Source organism: Petaurus breviceps, unplaced genomic scaffold (assembly GCF_028583685.1).
Source record: "Petaurus breviceps papuanus isolate PSGF00001 unplaced genomic scaffold, PetGlider_PUasm1.0 689, whole genome shotgun sequence".
Classification (NCBI taxonomy): domain Eukaryota; kingdom Metazoa; phylum Chordata; class Mammalia; order Diprotodontia; family Petauridae; genus Petaurus; species Petaurus breviceps.
Window position 1 is genome coordinate 10,471,628 of NW_027186458.1, and position 19,667 is coordinate 10,491,294.

Sequence of the window (19,667 nt, forward strand, 5' to 3'; positions counted from 1 at the left end):
ATGCTATGTGTGAAGGCAAATGCTTCACCCACTGGACATACTCAGGATAAGTGAATGACTCTCTTTAGTTTCAAGCAGGTAAGCAGGAGACGTGTGTAATGCCAAAAGTTCTGACTTTTGTGTTTATTTCCACAAAATCTATGCCCTAATTCCTTTTCAGTAGGTCCGCTGGTTAGTTTATGAGAGTTTATGAAACACCTACTATGTGACTGGTGCTGTTTTAAGGGCAGCAGAGTCTGTTGCTATGGTGGAAGGTGCATTCCTTCCCTCCAAGAGCATAGAGGCCATTTCAGAAATCAGCTGAGCACGCAGGAAGCAAAAGGACAATTAAGGGTAATGTGTATGGCTGACGCTCAGAGGGACAGCACAGTGGCCTGCAGGCTTCCTGGAGGAGACAGATTCAGCTGGCCTTGGGTTTGTGGCAGGAAGGATGGCGAGAGCACTGGGGAGCATGGCATGATGAGGGTGAGGATGTCTGATGGGATACAGAAGCAGGCTGAAGAAGCGGGCTCCCCTCAGAACTCTCACAGTTCTTGTCATGACACCGATCTCTTGACGGAACAAAGGTCCATCTTTTCCTCCTCTGGCTAATGTTGATCTGGTGATGGCGTCTGCCAGCAGTCATGGACCACTAGGGTGGCCAAAGAGAAGCTGAGAGTCGTTCCCAGGACAAGGGAGAGGCATGTGTGGCCACAAGCAGACCATCCCCTGCTACAAAGGAGGTGTCCCCTGTCAGGGACCAGCTAGAGGCACGTAGGCCCTGAAACAGAAGGGGGCAAGGACAGAACAAGCTGGAATCCACGGATGCACTCCTTCTTTCTCCTAATCCCTTAGGTGGACCAGCTTCTTTGGTGGGAGGGCTGCTCGTCCCCCTTGGGTGTCCACGTGTGGCCCAACTCTCATCTGTGGCTTCAGGAGGCTGCAGCTTGCACAGGGGCCACCCCACCTCCCTGTAAATCATCTTGAAGGATGGGTGAAGCCAAGGTGGAGGGGACAGAGGGGTCTCAAGCCCCAGTGAGTTAGGGGGGTCTGCCCTGAGCATGGGAAAGACTTCCCCAGGAGAAGGGGAGGACAAGAAGAACTTGTTCCAGAAATCATGAAGGCAGCTGACAGAGGCCTTGTAGAGCCAATGACATGCCCAACTCTGCTTCACTTCAATCCCATTTGTAAGCAAATAAAAAGACATCAGCCTGAGGTGGAGTTGAAACAGGACCTGCACAGGACTCTGGCTCCCACCACCTCCAATTCATATAAATCAAACTCTGGAGCTGCAGAACCCACAAAACAACATAGAGAAGCTAAGCTCCCGCTGAAGATAGCAGGGCAGGCTGGCAGGAATTGGCCAGTGCAGCGCTCAAGGAGCCCAGCCCAGCCACACACAAGCTAAGGTTTTAGCCCTAGGGCGGGCCTGACCAGCCACTGGCTGGAGGGACTTCAGATCAGCAGCAGCTGTGGCCATTTCCAGATTTATCAACACACAGATGCAAAGGACAAAGTGAGAGGTCAGTGCAGTCTGGACTATGGGACCAGTAGGTGGGAGTGTACCGGCTTTTGCTCCTGGGGCGAGAAGCTGCTGAGACGCCACACAGTCAGCCAGCTCCACGTGGCAGCTTCAGCTCCCGGCCTGCAGAGTGTAGGGGGACCAAGTGACCAGTCTGAGAGGTAATCGCTCTTGCTTTAACCTTCTTGGATCTGGATTACAGTCTAGGGTGGAGGTCCTGGGGTGTGTGTCCAGCTTGCCAGACCGTGTGGAGGCTTCAGAGAGGGCACCCATCTAATACCTCTGGCAGCTGAGAAAACCCCAGCTTTTGGTACAAAGCTCCCCTGTCTGGTAGCAGAGTCCTACTGTGGCAAAAAGCCCAAAAGTCAAGTAATTGAGTGGCAACATGACCAGGCAAAGGAAGCAAAGCAAACAGAAGAATCCAATATTAGACTCCTATTTTGGGGACAAAAAGGATCAAAGCATGGAACAGGAGGAAGATAGTGAAGTCAGAACTCCTGCACCAAAAGCTTCAAAGGAAAATACGAGCTGCTTACAGGCCACAGATGACAATAAGAAGCAGATAAGAGAAGTGGAGGAAAAATTGGGAAGAGAAATGAGAACGATGCAAGAAAATTATGAAATGAGAGTCAACAGCCTGATTGAGGAAAATCACACCTTAAAAAACAGACTAACTCAAATGGCAAAAGAGGCTCAAAAAGGAGGAGAAAATTCAAAATTCTCCTCTTCAATGAGGAGAAAAATGCCTTAAAAAGCCGAATTTGCCAGATGGAAAAAGAATCTCAAAAGCTCACTGAAGAGAATCATTCCTTCAGAATTAGATTGGAGCAAATGGAAGCTAATGCCTTTATGAGAAATCAAGATACTATTAAACAGATTCAGACAAATGAAAAAAAAAACAGAAGGCAATGTGAAATATCTCATTGGAAAAACCACTGACTTGGAAAATAGATCCAGGAGAGATAATTTTAAAATTATTGGACTACCTGAAAGCCATGATCAAAGAAAGAACCTAGAAATAATCCTCCAAGAAATTCTCAAGGAAAACTGCCCTGATGTTTTAGAACCAGAGGGCAAAATAGAGGTTGAAAGAATCTACCGATCACTCCCTGAAAAAGATTCCAAAAAGAAAACTCCTAGGAATATTATAGCCAGGTTCCGGAATTCCCAGATCAAGGAGAGAATATTACAAGCAGCCAGGAAGAAACAATTTGAATATTGTGGAAAAACAATCAGGATAACTCAGGATCTGGCAGCTTCTACACTGAGGGATTGAAGGGCTTGGAATATGATATTCCGGAGGTCAAAGGAACTGGGATTAAAACCAAGAATCACCTACCCAGCAAAAGTGAGTATCATCTTTCAGGGGAAAATATAGTCATTCAGTGGAACAGAGGACTTTCAAGAATTCTTGATGAAAACACCAGAGTTGAATAGAAAGTCAGATACAAGAAGCAAGAGAAGCATGAGAAGCTAAACAGGGAAAAGAAATCATAAGGAACTTATCAAAGTTGAACTATTAACATCCCTATATGGAAAAACAATAATTGTAACTTATGAAACTTTTCTCAGTATGAAAATAGTTGAAGGGAATAGAATTATATATATATATATATATATATATAATATATATATATACACATATGCACACATGTCTATATTGGAGGGTATATGGGCATATGAATACATATGTGAATGTGTGTATATATGTTTACAGGTATACATAGATAGAGGGCACAGGACCAATTTAATAGGAAGGGATGATACTTAAAAGGTGAAATTAAGAGGTGTGAGAGGAATATAATGAGAAGAGATGGGGAGAGACAGAATGGGGTAAACTATATCATATAGAAGAGGCAAGGGAAATGGTTACAATTGAAGGCAAAAGGGAATGGGTCAACATTATTCTCATTTAATTTGGCTTAGGGAGGGAATGAAATACACGCTAAATAGGGTATCTCACCCTATAGGAGAGTGGGGGGAAGGGGATGAGAGGGGGGATGATAAAAGGGAGGGCAGGCTAGGGGGGGGGGAGGGAAGTTGGAAGCATCCACTTTTGAAAAGGGATGGGATCAAAGTAGAGAACATAACAAGTGGGAGGTAGGATAAGAGGGAGGGAAATATAGTCAGTCTTTTGTAATATATCCACTATGGAAATGTTTTGTATTAGCCACACATGTACAACCTTTACTGAACTGCTTATCTTCCCAGTAAGGGTGTGTGACAAAGGAGGAAGGGAATGAATCTGGAATTCAAAGTTTTAAAATCAAATGTTTAAAATATATATATATATATACATAATATTATTAATAATATTTTACATGTAATTTGGAAATAAGTTATACAGGCACTGGAGCATAGAGATCCACTATGCCCTACTGGAAAAGTCGAAGGGGGTATGGGAGAAGATATAGGAGAGAGCAGAATGGAGGAGGGGCTATCCTGTGGGACTCCTGTTTTGGGGTGGTGGGTAAGGGAAAAACGGGGAGAAAATTTGTAGCTCAACATCTGGCAGAAATGAATGATGTAAATCAGAAGTTAATAAAGCATTTGAAAAATGAAAAAAAGGCATCAGCCATAGCACTTTGCCATGTCTACCTAGCAAGGCCAGCGTTGGGTGAAGCAGACAGTTTGGGGGACCCCTTTGTCACCATGAGGTGGGCAGCTCAGACACCCAGGGGCTGCCAAATACCACTGCTTCTCCAGCCAGTGGAAAGATAAGCCTGTGACCTGGGCTGCCTGTGTGCAGGGCTGTGACCACAGCTCCCAGTGTGTCCAAACCTGCTGCATCTTCACTTGCCTTTCAGCACAGTTCTAGGAGGTGGGTATAATGGTACCACGGCAGGGGTGATCTCTTCTGATGCATGCATAAACTGAACTGAAGGGAAGCAGACTTGTGCCAAATCACTGTCCTCATTCTCTCAGAGTCCAGTGATGAGACAAAAGTCAGGGCAACTGGTGACTGCTCCAGATGCAGTGGCTGACCTTGGCACCTCTGATGTCTGACCAAGGCTTCAGCCTCCTTCATGGCCATTGGAACGTGTTTTCATCTACCCATTCCGCAGGGAGGGGGGCGTCTTCACATGCTTGAGGAAGACACCCCCTAACTCGCCGAGGGGTGACCTCATTGTGCTTAGCATTCTCTTGGTCAATAAGGAGTCAGACCTCCCTCTGTAGATGGGACAGCAGCACAGGGCTTTCCCTCCACCCACCTCATCTGAGTTGTTCTGGGCATTAGTCATAAACTAAAGTACATAGGAAAGGGTATCAAGTATGGTGAAGGGCTTTAGTAATTTTTCAGTCATGTCTGACTCTCGTGGCCCCATTTGGGATTTTGTTGGTAGAGATACTAGAGGGATTTGCCATTTCTTTCTCCAGCTCATTTTACAGATGAGGAAACTGAGGCAAAAAGGGTGAAGTGACTTGCCCAGGGCCACACAGCTAGTACATGTCTGAGGCCAGATTTGAACTTAAGAAGATGAATCTTCCTGACTCCAGGCCCAGGGCTATACCCATTAAGCTGCCCCTTACATAGACAGGTCTTTTCTTTCCATCAACACCAACCTTAAGTCTAAGTTGTCATCTTCAATCCAACCTGAAGCCAAGTCTCTTATATTCCAGGGGAATTGTTAAATCTAACCTTGCTGAACCTTTCAGTGTACAAGAAGTTGAACCTACCAATTCAATGAAGGATACTAGATCTACCAAAACATTAAAGGTAAGGAAGGAGGAAATCTTAGGCCAGGAGAAGGCCACAGTGTCATAAGAAACGGTAGACCTCACTTTTGAACTTTGCAGAGTTTCTCTAAATTTAAATCTTTTGAAGTTTCAACATCACCATTATGAACATTCAGGGAAAAACCCAAAGCCAGCTAACAAATAAAGGGGAGGTGGAGGATATCTAAACTTCAGCTCACTAATCCTCTTGGATGCCTTTCTTGCCTGCAAATTACAATGATCTTGTATCATGTTAACACTCTGTGCCTTTTACAAACTAAGCATCCCGATTTCCCTCGGGCAAAGTGTCACGAATCTCCGATTAGTGGTATTATCCTTATATTACAAATGTCAAACTAATACGAGTACACCTGCATTTACTGGCTGACCTACTTTGCATAATACAATTTTTCAAATAAAGTTGATTGGACTCAAAGCTCTATTATTTTCTTATCCAAATCTAATATATGTTTCAAAAGTTAATTTCATATACATTCCTCCCCCTCGCCCCAAACTCCATCACTTTTTAAAAAAATGATTTTTCAAGTAAAATATAAATATTGATAGTCATATTCATACCTAGCTTAGTACACAATATAAATTCACCAAGCTACAATTATGTAGAGAAGTGTTGGTGGAAAAAAACCTATAAAACTAAAAATTATAAAAAACTATAAACTATAAAATACTTAAATAAACGCAGCATATGTTTATAGTTTAATATTTTTAAAAGGATCTCTGATTTTGCCAGGCAGTTACTCCCTCAACTGACACAGAACCCAGCGTTATTTAGTAGATGACATTTGGTGGTTGGAAATCCTACTAGCCTGTAGGCCACGGAGCAATGGGCCTCTCCAAACTTAGCCAGGCTGGTTCTGGGACAACAGTCACCAGGTAATACTCAGAGCCTCCAAGTCTGTCTAGGTTGGCCAAACCTTCTAGAAGCTTGTAGTGTGCCAGCAGAGCCTTTGAGGACCCACTGGCACTAATGTTCTGCAGCATCAGAGTAAGCCAATTACATTGAGATGGTTGTCAAGATTCTTTTTTTTTTTTAAAGGTCACAGATCCCTGATCTAATCCAATCCTCTCACAGGGATGAAGGAAATGAGTCCTCCAAAGGTGAGATGATTTGTCCTGGGTTGAAGGTGTCAGAATCTAGATTTGAGCTCAGTCTTGACCTCCAAATGCCAAACTCTTTTCTCCAGTACTCACTATATGGGATTAGATCAAAGTTGGAGCTTGAGTCTTTTTCTGAGGAATAACTTTTCAAAATTAGAACCAATGCCTTCTTAAAGACAATCTTATAGTGAATTATCCAAAGGTGAAAGAAATCCCAAGGAGGTGTCAATGATACTTTTGTTGGCTGTTGAGTCCGAGCTCAGGTCAGTGATGGAATCTGTTCCATGTGGCAGTAAGAGGGACATGAAGTGAATGGAGACTTTTCTCAGGCAATAAACCCAGGAGCAACAAGCACAGTAATGCAAACTGGGGCCAATGTCTGTTTCTAGGATTATCCTCCACGTTCATGGGTGGTTGTCATGGGCTTGACTCTCATCTCCATACAGATGATTCCAGATCCAGAGAGACCCAGGAGTGGTTCAACCAACTATCTTTGAGACATTTCCAATCTTAAACTCAACATGTTTAAGATGGAACTTGTTCCCTTTCCCCCTAAACCTTCCCTCCTCCAAACTTCTCCATTTCTGTAGGAAAACTGACCATGAGAGTAAAAAGTGCCCTTGTAAAGACTTCGCTTCTTTGTGAAGACTGCTTCTCACTACTGCATAATCACAGGATGATTGCCCCACCAAATAACTGCTTCTTCCTGTTTGCCCACAGATCATCACAGAACCATTGACCCTAAGAGCTGGAAGGGACCGCATGGCCACCTAGGCCAACCTACAGCTGATGAATGCTTTAAGACAAAGGTCACATGTGAGTCTGGCTGCCACATCCCATGTGTACTCCTCCTTGCTCCTTGAAAGCTCCCAGGCTTTCAGACAAACTGCTAAGAGTACCTGCTCCACCCTGCACTGGGGAAGCTGAATTTCTCACCTTCCTCAAGACTGAGATGGATGCCTATTAACTTTCATCTCATTAAGTTCCCTCCAATGCTCTGATATCCGGGGAATCAACAAAGGCTTCAGCTCAGGACTAGATTGACTGTTTTGTCAATTGTCTAGACTTAAGGAAGTGACAGAGAGGGGCGGCCAGGTAGCACAGCAAGTAAGAGCACCGGCTCCAGTGTTGAGAAGATCTGGAGATCGAATCCTGGGCTCAGACACTTAGCACCCACCCAGAAACACCTGGCCGTGTAACCTTGAGCAAGTTACTTAACCACAATTGCTTCATAGATTTCCACACGTGAACAGACCTTTTGTGCCTTAGTTTACCTTTATTTCTCACAGAAAAGTGACCAAGATGAGAGGTAGGAGTTTTCTCAAACAAGATAAGCTTTTACAGAGCTAAGCCTGAGGCAACTGAAATGTTATAAAATGCTTTGGATCATGTTTCAAGTATCTGTTCCCTCAATGCTGTGAGACTACAGAAAGCAAGGCTGTGGTAACTGAAATGTTCTCAGAGAGTCTCCTGTTATACCTTTGTTTTCTGAGTGCTGTACAGTTGTGCTGACTTTTTTTATCCCCCTCTCTGGAGCTGAGAGATCCACAGGTATTCTACACTGCACACATTTTCTGAATGCATCAATCAGTTAGTTGATTTACTTTTTTTTCTCCCTCACACATCCCTACTCATTCACTCAAAGGATAATTAGGGATCATTCAGGCTAGGAAAGGGGGGGTAAAAGAGAAGGGGGGTTGGGAGGGGAAAGGAAGAGGGTGAGAGGCAGGAACTCGTTCCTTCTCCTTCAGCATGAATATAACTTCTTAATGTACAATAGTCTTTTACCTTGCAGTTTCTTTTGAACAATACCATTTTAATTGAATATGCCCATCTGGAGCCATAGCAGGCAGAAGAAACAAGGAATCCAAGGGCACACAGTAGGGGCCTTTGAGCTGAGCAGAAATGCCCATGATAATCGGCCCCTACCATTGACTCCATTGACTGAAGCAGAATGTAAAGTCTGACTGGAGAGATGAGAGACTGCTTTCCGCATGGTGCCAACGGAGAGAACAGAAGAGCCATCTCTCCCATCTGATGCTTGCTTTATGATGTGCTCACAGAACAGCATGACAGGCACTGGTGCTTTAGAATGATTTCCCTTTTTTCCTTGCCCCAGGGCAGATAGCTGCGTTCATACAAGTTAAATCTATGTATGGGACCTCTCTGTTATACAATAATTCCCATTTTAGAGGTGATTAACATGAGGCCAGGGAGCCAAAATACATTACCCACAGTCACACTGCCTATGACAGTGAGGCAGAATTAGAACTCATCAGGGCTGCTTGAAAGCACTGGGAAATCTGCCCCAAAGAGCTGGGGTTAGACTTCCTGAGAAGCTCCAAAGGGCAGAATGAAGAAGCACAGCTTGCAAAGAGGTCGATGAGGGGGCATCATGGGAGGTTGCAATCTGCATAAACGGAGGAAACATTTTCTTCAATGAGATCACAGACCCTCCTAAGTAGGTCAGGAAGGAAAACCTTCCTACTGATGACCTACAGCACCCTCAGGTGGTCCCAGGAGGTCGTGGGGTTCCCTTCTGGGGGCTGGCCAATGCCTCGTTGGCCATGTGGCAGCAGGGAGCTTTACTTATAAATAGCCTGGAAAAGCTGTCCTCTGAGAGGCTGTGATTCTGTGGAAGAGCTTTGGACTGGATCTAAGAGTCAAGCCAAAGGGATTCTTCTTGGCTCCCATGACATGCAATCTGCTCCTGGACCAGGTTACTCTCTGACACCATTTTCTTCACCATAAAGTGACTTCCCATATTTTTCTTATTTTCTACACCTTCATTTGGCAGGAGGGATGAAAACACCAGCTATAATTCCAGGGCCTCCAGTTTCCTAATCCCTTAATAGCTTGCTTGGTTGCTTCTGGTGGGATGAGAAGTGGGAAGAGTCAGGTCTGCTGACTCTTGGAAAGGTCTCCATCGTGTTTCTGGTACCTGCTCCAAGGAGGAGGCCAAATGTCCTGCCCAAATGTTCTGGGCAAATCAGCACTGTCTCATCAGCCGGGGCCAGGCTTGGCCACGCTCTCTTTTGGCAGCACCTACTGAGCTTCATCAGCATTTCATGGAGCAGAGGCAGCTGCTTTTTCTTCCTCACAGGACTCAGTTCCACCTTGAACGGGAAGCACCTCAAACTTATTCCATAGCTTCCAATGTTCAGCAGCCTTTGTCTCTCACTTCAGGACAGTCGTTGAAGTGAAAGCTGTAAGTAAATAGGCTAACTGCAATTTCATTTCCTTTTCTTGTCTTCCTCCATCATTGTTTTGAAAGTACAAATGAGCAGTGAAATTCTCAAGTAGAATGGAGAAGTGATACATGGATTAATCAGTCCCTGAATGATCAACACATAGATAATATCAGAAAAAAAAAAAACCAAGAGCTTGGTTACTCCAAAAGACTCAGTTTCCTGAGTCTGCCTACTCCCTCCATAAACGCGGCAGTGTCTCCATGCAATTATGTGATCTCTATGATGCGCTGTGGACAAAAGCTTCATCAGCTAGGCTGCTCCTTGATGAGGCGGTCACATATCACCAGGCTTTTATTGGAGGTCTTTTCAGCTGGGGAAAGGCCAAGGAAACTTGACCTCAGTTAGGAAAACTCCTGAGAACCCAAGGTCATTTTCATCCGCACCTGCATGAGGGATCGGGGCAGGGCTCTCCTAGGAAGTTTAGTGTATTTGACATTTACTCTTCCCACAGAACTTAGAGCATTAAAGTGCTAAGCATCCTGGGGCACCAGGGTCACAAGAAGGTCCCAAGCAGTACTTTAGTGGCCTTTCAAGCAGGAGCCATCCAGAGATTTGGAATCTCCACTTGAAAAGTGGCCTTGCTAAGGACTGGTTGGTCTTCCCAAACAGGTGATTAAAAATGACTTGTGGGGGAACAGCTAGGTGGTGCAGTGAACAAAGCACCAGCCCTGGAGTCAGAAGGACCCGAGTTCAAATCCGGCCTCATACACTTGACACACTTACTAGTGTGTGATCTTGGGCAAGTCACTCAATTGCCCTGCCTTTCCCCCTCCAAAAAAAGAAAGACAAAAGATAAAAAAAAGCTTTTAAAAAAGAGAAAATAGTTCTGGAAATACTGTGTAGTGCATGAATCATCTTTAGTCTGGGTTTTCATTTTAAAGAGCAAATACTCTAAGTATAGTTTTTATAAATTAGTATATATCTTTTGCTTTCTTATAAGTTAGTTCATATTTCAGGAAATAAAATGACTTCATTCTTTATAGGTGTACAACAATTACAGGAAACCTCTGAGAACGAATATTCTCAAATTTAAACCAGTTCAACACGTTTAAACACAAAGAGTAAAGTGGGTATTGTATTGTATGTTTAATGTGCCTCCTGTGTAAGCTACGTATTACATCACAGGGGAAGAAAAGTGCTGAGGTCAGATTTCTGGTAAGGCCCAATGAGACACCTTGAGAAAAGATGCTCAAGTAACCCCCTCCCCCACCTCAGAAATGCACTGCACACCTTTCAAAGCTTTCATCAAGGCTGATTTGCTGCTTCTGCCATCTAAGAGTTTGCTTTAGATAGTTACTAACTTGTATGAAACCCTGTGAAGGCAGCTGGTTGCTTCAAGTGGGTAGAGCTTCAGGCCTGGAGTCAGGAAGACCAGAGTTTAAATCTGGCTTCAGACATTTACTAGCTGTGTGACCCTGGGCAAGTCACTTCACCCTGTTTGCCTCAGTTTCCTCATCTGTCAAGTGAACTGGAGAAGGAAATGGTAAACTATTCCAGTATCTTTGCCAAGAAAACCCCAACTGGGGTCAAAAGAGTTGGACATGACTGAAAAATGACTTAACAAAAATTAACTGGGTTAATATGTATAAGCTAGTATAGATTAACGTAGAGCTTAATAGTATTTCTACATAAGACAGGGGACATAATTCTGAAAAAAATGCACAGAAACGTATTAAGTGCTTCCTATAGGCCAGGTAGGCATTATGCCAGGAGCTGGGGACCCAGACAAAAACCAAACAGCCCTTGCCCTGGAGAAGATGGTCAGACCTATATAAACATACACCAGAAAAGAACGACATGGTCATTTGGTGAGGAGGAGGCAGGCCTGAGAGAGCCTGGGTGGATGGAAGTGAGCGCATACTAGTTGAGGATGGCAGGAAACAAGGAGCTCCGAGAGCCCAGTGAAGACGGATGTGGTCCTAGGGCTGGGGGCACCGAGTGTGATGGCCTTTTACCTGTTCAAGGCAATGACCAAAAGGGACCCCACCCCCACCCCCCATCACTTAAACAGAAGCAGACCTAAAAGTCTGCCAGGGCCAAGGCTGGCCCTGATGACATTTACCAGCTCAGGCCTATCAGAGATTGTTTTGTCAGGAATAAATCCCCTGCCTTTATCAGTGCCGCCCCAGTGGATAGAGCATTGGGCCTGGAGTCTGCAAGACTAGAGTTCAAATCTTGCTTCAGACTCTAGCTAGCTACAAGTCTCTTAATCACTGTGGGCCTCCCAGGGATGCGGGAGGATCAGAGCAGATATTTGTTCAGTGCTCTGCAAATCTTGAGGCCTAGTTTGTGGTGTGACCCCCTTTTCCAGTCTTTGATTTGGGGGAGACACTAAGAATGCTGTCATATGAAGCAGTGGCTTTGAGAGTGGGGAAGGGAACATACTGAGAGGTGCCATTGAGGCATGAGCAGCAGGATTTGGCCATTCACTGGACATGTGGGATAGAGGAGACTTGAGTCAGGGAGGTGAACCAAGGGAAGAAGGGAAGAAAAAAAGGAAGGGAGGGAGGGAGGAAGAAAGGAGAGAAGGAAAGAAGGGAGGGAGGAAGGAAAGGAAGAAGAGAGAGGGAGGGAGGAAGGAGAGAAGGAGAAAAGGAAGGAAGGAAAGGAGGGAAAGAAGGAAGGAAGAAAGGAAAGAAGGAAGGTGATGCCCTTAATGGCCAAGGAAAGTAGAAAGAGGGCAGGGGGGCTCACCTCCCTGGGATCATGGACCCCTGGGCAGCAGTTGGGGGTAGGCCACAAAGGGACCCTTCTCAGCATCATGTTTTTAAATGCATAAAGTATATAGGATCACAGAGGAAACCAATCTTACTAACTAAAGTTATTAAGATATTACAATAAAACAAATCCAGAAGCCATGTTAAGAAGTGTTCATGAAGAACTTTCTAGCAGTGACTGGCAGAGGCCAGAAAACAATGGACACAAGGAATATAACAAGGTAAAGAAGAGAACCGGGACCACGAAGCCATCAAAAGTGGACGCTACAAAGGCGTGTGCCCCAAAGAGATCTGAGCAGACCCCTGAGGCGAGAGGGCCATGGGTGTGGTGACTCCAGGAATTTTCAGACTTCCTCAATGGCTTAATTGGTTTTGATGATTTCTTCTTTTTCATTTTTTTCTTTAAAATTATTATTTGTCCCATAGGATGGGAGAAGGGAGGGAGATGGCAACATAGCTCAGTGGATAAGTGGATAGAACTCAACTTGGAGTCAGGAAGTTGAGCTCCAATCCTACCTGGTTGTTGCTTGTCCTTGGTCCTTGAAGAGGAGCAATGACATCCGGAGGGGGATGTCTTGACTTGCAAGTGAGCTGGATTTCAGTGAGGGAGGGCTGTGCAAGGTCACCAGCCTCACTCTCTCCTCCAGAGCCATCTGGGTCCAGTGGCCAGACAGAGATTAGGCACCTGGAGATGGTCCAGAAATCTTCCTTTAGATGCTTCCTAGCTGTGTGACCCTGGGCAAGTGATTCACCTCTGTCATTGGGGTTAATTAGAAAACCTAGCTTCCAGGGTGTTGTGAGGATCAAAAGAACCTATTTATAAGGCACTTTGCAAACCTTAAAGTCCTATAGAAATGCTAGCCATTATTATCTATTACTAGGAGACATTCTGGTGATGTCCAAACAAAAGGTTTTAATTTAAAGCAAAAAAAGAACTCCTGGGTTTAAGGGGAGAAATAGTTTTGTTTTTGACAAGCTGCCTTTGAGATGCTGACAGAACATCTGGTTAGAGATGTTCAACAAACAACTAGTCTGTTTGAGAAGTGGGGGAGAGATGGAGGGAGAGAGATGGGGAGAGAGAGACAGAGAAACAGACAAGACAAAGAAACCGAGAAAGACAGAGACAGTGAGCTTGCTGTGGTCAGAGATATAGGGTTTTGGGGGTAGTGGAGTACGGATGAACAGTAAAAGACACTGAGAATCCTCTCCTTGCATTCCTAGGGTAGATATTCCAACTATTCCATTGCCATCTAAAGTCAAAGCCAAATGTCCCATGACTAAGGAAATGCTAAAGGCAAGGTTGCTTAAGAACTGTTCTCTGGACTCTGGTCTACCTTCCGCAGCTGGTACAGTGATTTTCCTCAAAGGTAGATCTGACTGCATCACCCCACCATTCAGCAGGCTATCGTGGCTCTTCAATGGCCTTCAGACAAAACACAAATTCCTTTTGCAATCTGGTCCCCCCTAATCTTTCTGGCCTCCTTGTCCAGTGCTCTGCCTTTCTGTGTATCCCTCCCCAGCCAGCCTTTTCTGTTTCTAACACAGAGCAGCAGTTCACCTCTCGTCTCTGGCTCTCGGCACTCTGTCCCCACACCCGGGATGAGCTTGTTCCCTCCCCGATTTGTAGAATTCCTTCCTTAGCTCAAAACACAGCACCAGGGCCACTAGCGACATGAAGCCTTTCTTTGGTTCTCCACATGCTCGAGTCCTCACTGCCCAGCATTTATTCTCTATTTCTTCTGTATATACCCTATGCGTGTACACAATTATGTATATATACACATACACAATTACACAATATAACTTTGTTGTGTCCCTCGTTAAACTTTGTATTTCCATCCCTAGGGCCTAGCAAAGTACTAGGCTCAGGGGAGACACTTAATCAAATGACAACATATAAAAAGCACTTTTCAAGCTTTAAAACCTAACAATTTTTTTATATAAATGTTGATTAATTGGATATTTGAGGTTAAATATTGGATTAAACAGCTTAAACAATTCTTTGGATTTTAAAGCTAAAAAGAGTGTGAGGAATGCCAAAGCATCACTCCAAGTTTATCTACTATGAGAAATTTACTGACTTTCTAGACTTTACTAAGCTCCTCAGTAAAGCCTCGGTTCCGCTGGTGGTGCCAGGGACAGCAGATTCTTCTTCACAAAGGTTTGCTACTGAGTGTCTGGGGTAGGGGGGTAGAATCAGGGGGCAGTCTGGGGTGGGACTAATCTTCAGCCTCTGTCTCTACTCCTGTACCAACACCTCTTTTCAGTAGATCAAAGCTCAGAGTCACTATTTACAGACTAAAATTTTGGCAGAACTTGCTTGACTCAAATCAATACTGAGTCATGTGATTTGGTGCAATAAACTGTGGAATTTTGAACTTGAGGGACATTTCCTTAAGTACAGCACTAAAAATAGCTAACTTGGATGAATGCAATCTAAATTGCAATTCTCATAAAATACACAGTGTTCTGATACATAGTGTTTCACGCACATTAGCAAGGACTCCAAGGGCCAACATTGGGGGATAATTAGGTTCGATAGAAAACTAAAGGGGCATTAAGTAAGATGTAGCCCCCCCTCCCAATTTTTTTCCCAAACAGTTCCCCATATTAAGAACAAATTTCTTTAAGGTATTGAGAAGATCAAGACTGATTCTATATCATTTTTGGTGTGGAATGCTCTCTGGTGTTTGCCAATAGAAAGACTGATCCAACATATTGGATTCACATGTGCCATAATGGCAGCTTGGGCTGCATGAGGTGTTCAGGGAGGCCCATCATGTCTGGTGGGAGGGAGGGCTGCTCAGCCATCTTTGGGATCCACCTGATTCACCAAACTCTCACCTGTGGCTCCAAGAAGCTAGAGAATGCACAGCGGCCACACCCCAGCAACTGTTTCAGCAGATGGTCTAAACAAGGTTGGGGGTAACCAAGATGTCTCAAACCCTTTAGTGAGCTGGGAGCATCCATCCCAAGCATGTGAAGATTTCACCTGGCAGAATGGGCAATGACAAGATCTTGTGCCAATGGCCATGAAGGTGGCTGCAGCAGGCTCTGTGGAGTGATCACGGCTTGGTCAGGCACCAAGGGTGCCAAGATCATCCAATGCATCCCAAGCCACCCACACTCATCCTGACTTTTGTCCTGCCCCTGGATTTCAATAACTCTGGGAGAGAGTGAGGCTGACGACTAGACAGCTCTGCCTCACTTGAATCCAGTTCACAAGCAGGTCAAGGCTTCATCACCGTGAAATGTCACTGGTCCTCTCCAAATAGAAGGATAAATAACAGTGGCAGATCAGGAAGCTGAAAACTTAATGTGCCAGCCATCTGAACAAAGCACGTAATCACAAAGAGCTGGTTTTTAATCAACCAACCACCAAGCAGTTATTAAGCTCCAATGATGTGTCGATCAGACACATCGATCCAGACCTTGGGGACACCAAGACAAACATGAAACAACACTTGCCCTAAGGGAGCTTACCATCCGGCAGCAGAGCCAGGCAGATAGGGAGGAGGGGAGGAAGGATAAGCAGGTGGGGGAACACACATTGGAATGAGCTTTGCAAGAAAAATGGGACTTTAGGAGACTGCTGCCAGTCATGGAGGATAGTCAAGGAAGGCAAAGACAACAGGGTGGAGCACACTGGGAGGGCACCACAAAGGCCAGTCTGGCTGAACCTTAGAGGTCAACAAAGGAGGCAATGTGTAACAAGACTGGAAAGGCAGGGTGGGGCAGGCCTAGGAAAGGCCTGAAACACAAAACAGCAGATTTTATATTTGACCTTAAAGGCAAGAGGAAGCATTCGCTGAGTGGGTGCAGTGTGATAAAAGAGACTGAAGCAGACCATGGGAGAGATGACTAAGGGAGAGGGACAAAGGCTGAGTGCTGGTAAACTGGTTAAATTTGTGGGGTGAAGGAGAATGAGGCATCAGTGATACCCCAGATGTTGTGAGATGGTTCCAATGGAAGTAGGGAAGTTTGAAAGAGGCGTGGGTCTTGGGTAAAAGTTAATGATCTCTGCTTTAGACGTATTGAGTTCAAGATGCCCATGGGATGTGTAAGCTGAGCTCAGGAGAAAGACTAGGACTGGATATGTAGATGGCTGATGCATCTGCATAGATAATCATTAAAATCATGGCAGCTGATGAGACGGAAGCAGGCAAGAGTGTGGAAGGAAGAAAGAAGAGAGTCCAGGACAGATCCCTGGAGAATACTCACAGTTAGGAGTATGATATGGATAGGGATTCCTTGAAGGAGACTGTAGAATGGTTAGACAGAAAGAGTGTTCAGGGGTAAGGGTGGTCTGAAGTGCCAAGAGTTACAGACAGGTCAGTCAAAAAGACAGGGGAAGGATAAAAGACCAGTGGATTCAGGAATTGGCAGATCACTGGTAATTTTGGAAAGGATAGTTTCAGCTGAGTGATAAGGTCAAATGCCAGTTACAAATCCACAAAAAAGTCATGCAATAACACCCCTTACTGTAATCGGAATAAATGCCTCATTCACACACAACATAGAAATCACACACACACATATGGCCATTTTGGAAATTTATAAAGATGCTTTATTTAATACAAACACAATTAAGGGAGTGACTGGATTCACAACAGCTTTTGGTTATTTGGTATTTTCCTGTTATGAGGGAATCACAAAATTTTGTTAAATTGACTTTCTCTTACTTAAAAAGTTTAGAATGACTGTCCTAAGGCCTCTTTCTATCCCCTGCTACAGCTGTCATTTTTCCCTCCCCTTTGCACGTGGACGAGTGGCCTCATCCAGAAGTGACCTTCCAGCTTACTTTGTCCTCCCTCATTCTGTTTGGAGCTGTGATGAAGACCACTTCCAGCGGGTCCTACCTACCAAACCGTAGAGGGCGCATACACTGGCTTAGTGGCATGAGTTGGCCATCTGGAAGACCAAAACATTCAGATGGGTCTGATTTCATGGGTTTGGGGATCCTTCCAACAACGACAATCCTAAGCCATCGCTGCTGCCCAGCTCCTTCGACTCCTGGGCCATCATAAGGGTACCAGTGGGTGCCTGGTGGCCCTCTGTCATCCCTCTCTTGCCAGATGACCAGACTGTCCTCTAGCCAAGTCCCTGATGACCTCCTGGACTCCCGTTTCTGCCACGATGGGCCTCTCTGTTTCCTTCTGGGAGGTTCATTCTAGTTCTTTGGAGGAAGTGGTGTCTTTCACTGCCATTATTACAAGGATGGGCCTTATGGGATACTTGGGGTCAGGAAGACCTTCTGGCCCGTGTTCATTCTTTTCAGCTCCGGGCCTGCCCACTGTTAAGCAGACGCATGGGTCATCCACTCGGTCTCTTCTGTGTGGATGAACAAGCTGAGCTCCCAGATCTCCCAGAAGGCCCTGCTGGTCATTCTCCAGACCGCTGTTAATTCTGAGATGGAAAACCTGGAGCGTCACTAGTGAATGCCTGCTGGCTCCCGGCTGAGTGAGGACGGCTGGAATTCTGGTACAGATGCCCTGTGGATGGGGAAGTCCTTAATGCTACCCCCCGGTCCCTTTCCCGGCCCTTGGGGAACTCCCCCGCTTCACACACTCTGCAGCACCCCCGGCACAGTCCCCATCTTTCCCATTTACTCCATCTTCACCACGGCGCTCCTGGCCCGAGGGCACCCCCCACCCGTGACAGACGCAGCCCTCTGAGAGCGGCTTCTGCAAACCTTCCCGTCCTCTGCCTCTGGGTGCGTCCCTGCAGGCCCGAGGCAGCTGCGGGATCAGCCCCGCGTGCTCCCCGCTCCTTCTGGAGCCGCCGGGCACCTTCCTGACTCGTCACTAAGCCCAGGCTGCCCCGCCCTGCGCAGGGGGACACGCCGGCCGCCCCCAGCCCCAGGCAATGCCCAGGACCCATCCCGGCCCCGGCCCCCCGCCCCTCCTGCCCCGGAGAACACGAGCATGGGGCGCAGGGGGCCCGCCGCGGGAGGGGCAGCGCCCGGCTCTGCAGCCCCCCCCCCCCCCGTGCCTCAGTTTACCCGGAGGGCGGCCCCACGCACCGAGCTCCCCCCGCCGCCCCCTGCCCCGGAGATCACGAGCACCGGGGGCCCCGCCGCGGGAGGGGCAGCGCCCGGCTCTGCAGCCCCCCCCCCGCCGTGCCTCAGTTTCCCCGGGAGCGCGCGGCCCACCTACCGTGCTGTCCCTGGCGGCGGCGGCCACGGCGAGGGGCAGGCGCGCTGCGGGGGGCCCGGGGGCGGGCTCGCGGCCCGGCTCGTCGGGCGGGGGCTGCGGCTGCGGCCCGTACAGCCCGTGGCACACGGCGCCCACCAGCCCGCCCCCGGCCGCGGCCGCCGCGCCCAGCTCCCCCCAACGCCGCCGCCGCCGCCGCCGCTGCCAGGCCTCCTCGTCCTCCTCCCGCTCCTCCGGCTCCGCCGCAGCCTCGGCCTCGGCGCCCGGCCGCCCCCACAGCGAGCGTCCCGGCCCCGGCCCCGGCCCCGGCCCGGGCAGGGCGGGGCCCAGGCGCCGCGGAGCCGTCCACAGCAGCCGCCGGAGGCCCGCCATCGCCCGGCCCAGCAGCGCGGCTGTCACCAAGGCTGCTGTCACCGACCGGGAGCCCGAGCCGGGATCTCGCGACAAGGGGGGGGGGGGGGGGGGGGGAGAGGGGGTGTGGAGGAGGCGGAGCTAGAGAGAGGGCGAGGGGCGGGGAGCGGGAGGAGTGCGGGGATTGGAGCGACAGGGAGGGAGGGCGGAGCTAAGGGGAGCGGCGTGACAAGGGGCAGGGAGGGAAGAGGGAGGAGGAGAGGGGGGCGGGGCAGGGAAGGAGGAGGGCGGTGCTAAAGAAAGGGACAGAGAGGCGGGAGAGCGCTAGGAGCGAGGGCGAGGGGAGGGGCGAGGGCAAGGGGCAGGGCGAAAGGAGGGAGGAGAGGGAGGGGGCGGGGCCAGGATCGCTACGGAGACCTGCTCCGGGGAGGACGGGGGCGTGGCTATGAGCCGGGGGCGTGGTCAGGGCGGCGGGGGACGGCGGCAGCCGGCGTGGGCTGTCCTAGAAGTGACGGGCTTCCTGGGGGGTCTCCTGCAGTTAGGGAGGGGTGATAAAGGCGGGGTCCGCCGGCCAGCGCTGCTGGGGAAGCCCCTGGTAGCCTGGTGCTCCCGTGCAGACAGAGCTTTGGCCAAGACTTTGTGCAGAGGGAGCCCGGCCGTGGGCGATGTTCTCTGCACCGCCTTTTAACAAGCATTGGCAGAGTCCCATTTCCCTCCCGCCGCCCCCGCTGCCCTCCGCAGATTCCCTGTGATGTCCTCGAGGCTTGGGCACCTTCCTCGTGGCTCACCCCGCGGCCCTCGGTCCAGCCGGGCTCCCTTGTCTCTTCTTTCTTCTCTTGCCACGTCCATGACCCCCAGA

General features: G+C 47.8%; 1 protein-coding gene across 1 annotated transcript in view; it reads right to left on the minus strand.

The window, feature by feature from the left end:
• The window catches only part of MICU3 (mitochondrial calcium uptake family member 3), a 76,266-nt gene extending 57,437 nt beyond the window's left edge, over positions 1-18,829 (minus strand). The window contains exon 1 of the mRNA XM_069104981.1: positions 18,461-18,829. Within this exon, the coding sequence (XP_068961082.1) occupies positions 18,461-18,829 (369 nt within the window). The remainder of the gene's footprint in view (positions 1-18,460) is intronic.
• Positions 18,830-19,667: the final 838 nt, after the last annotated feature.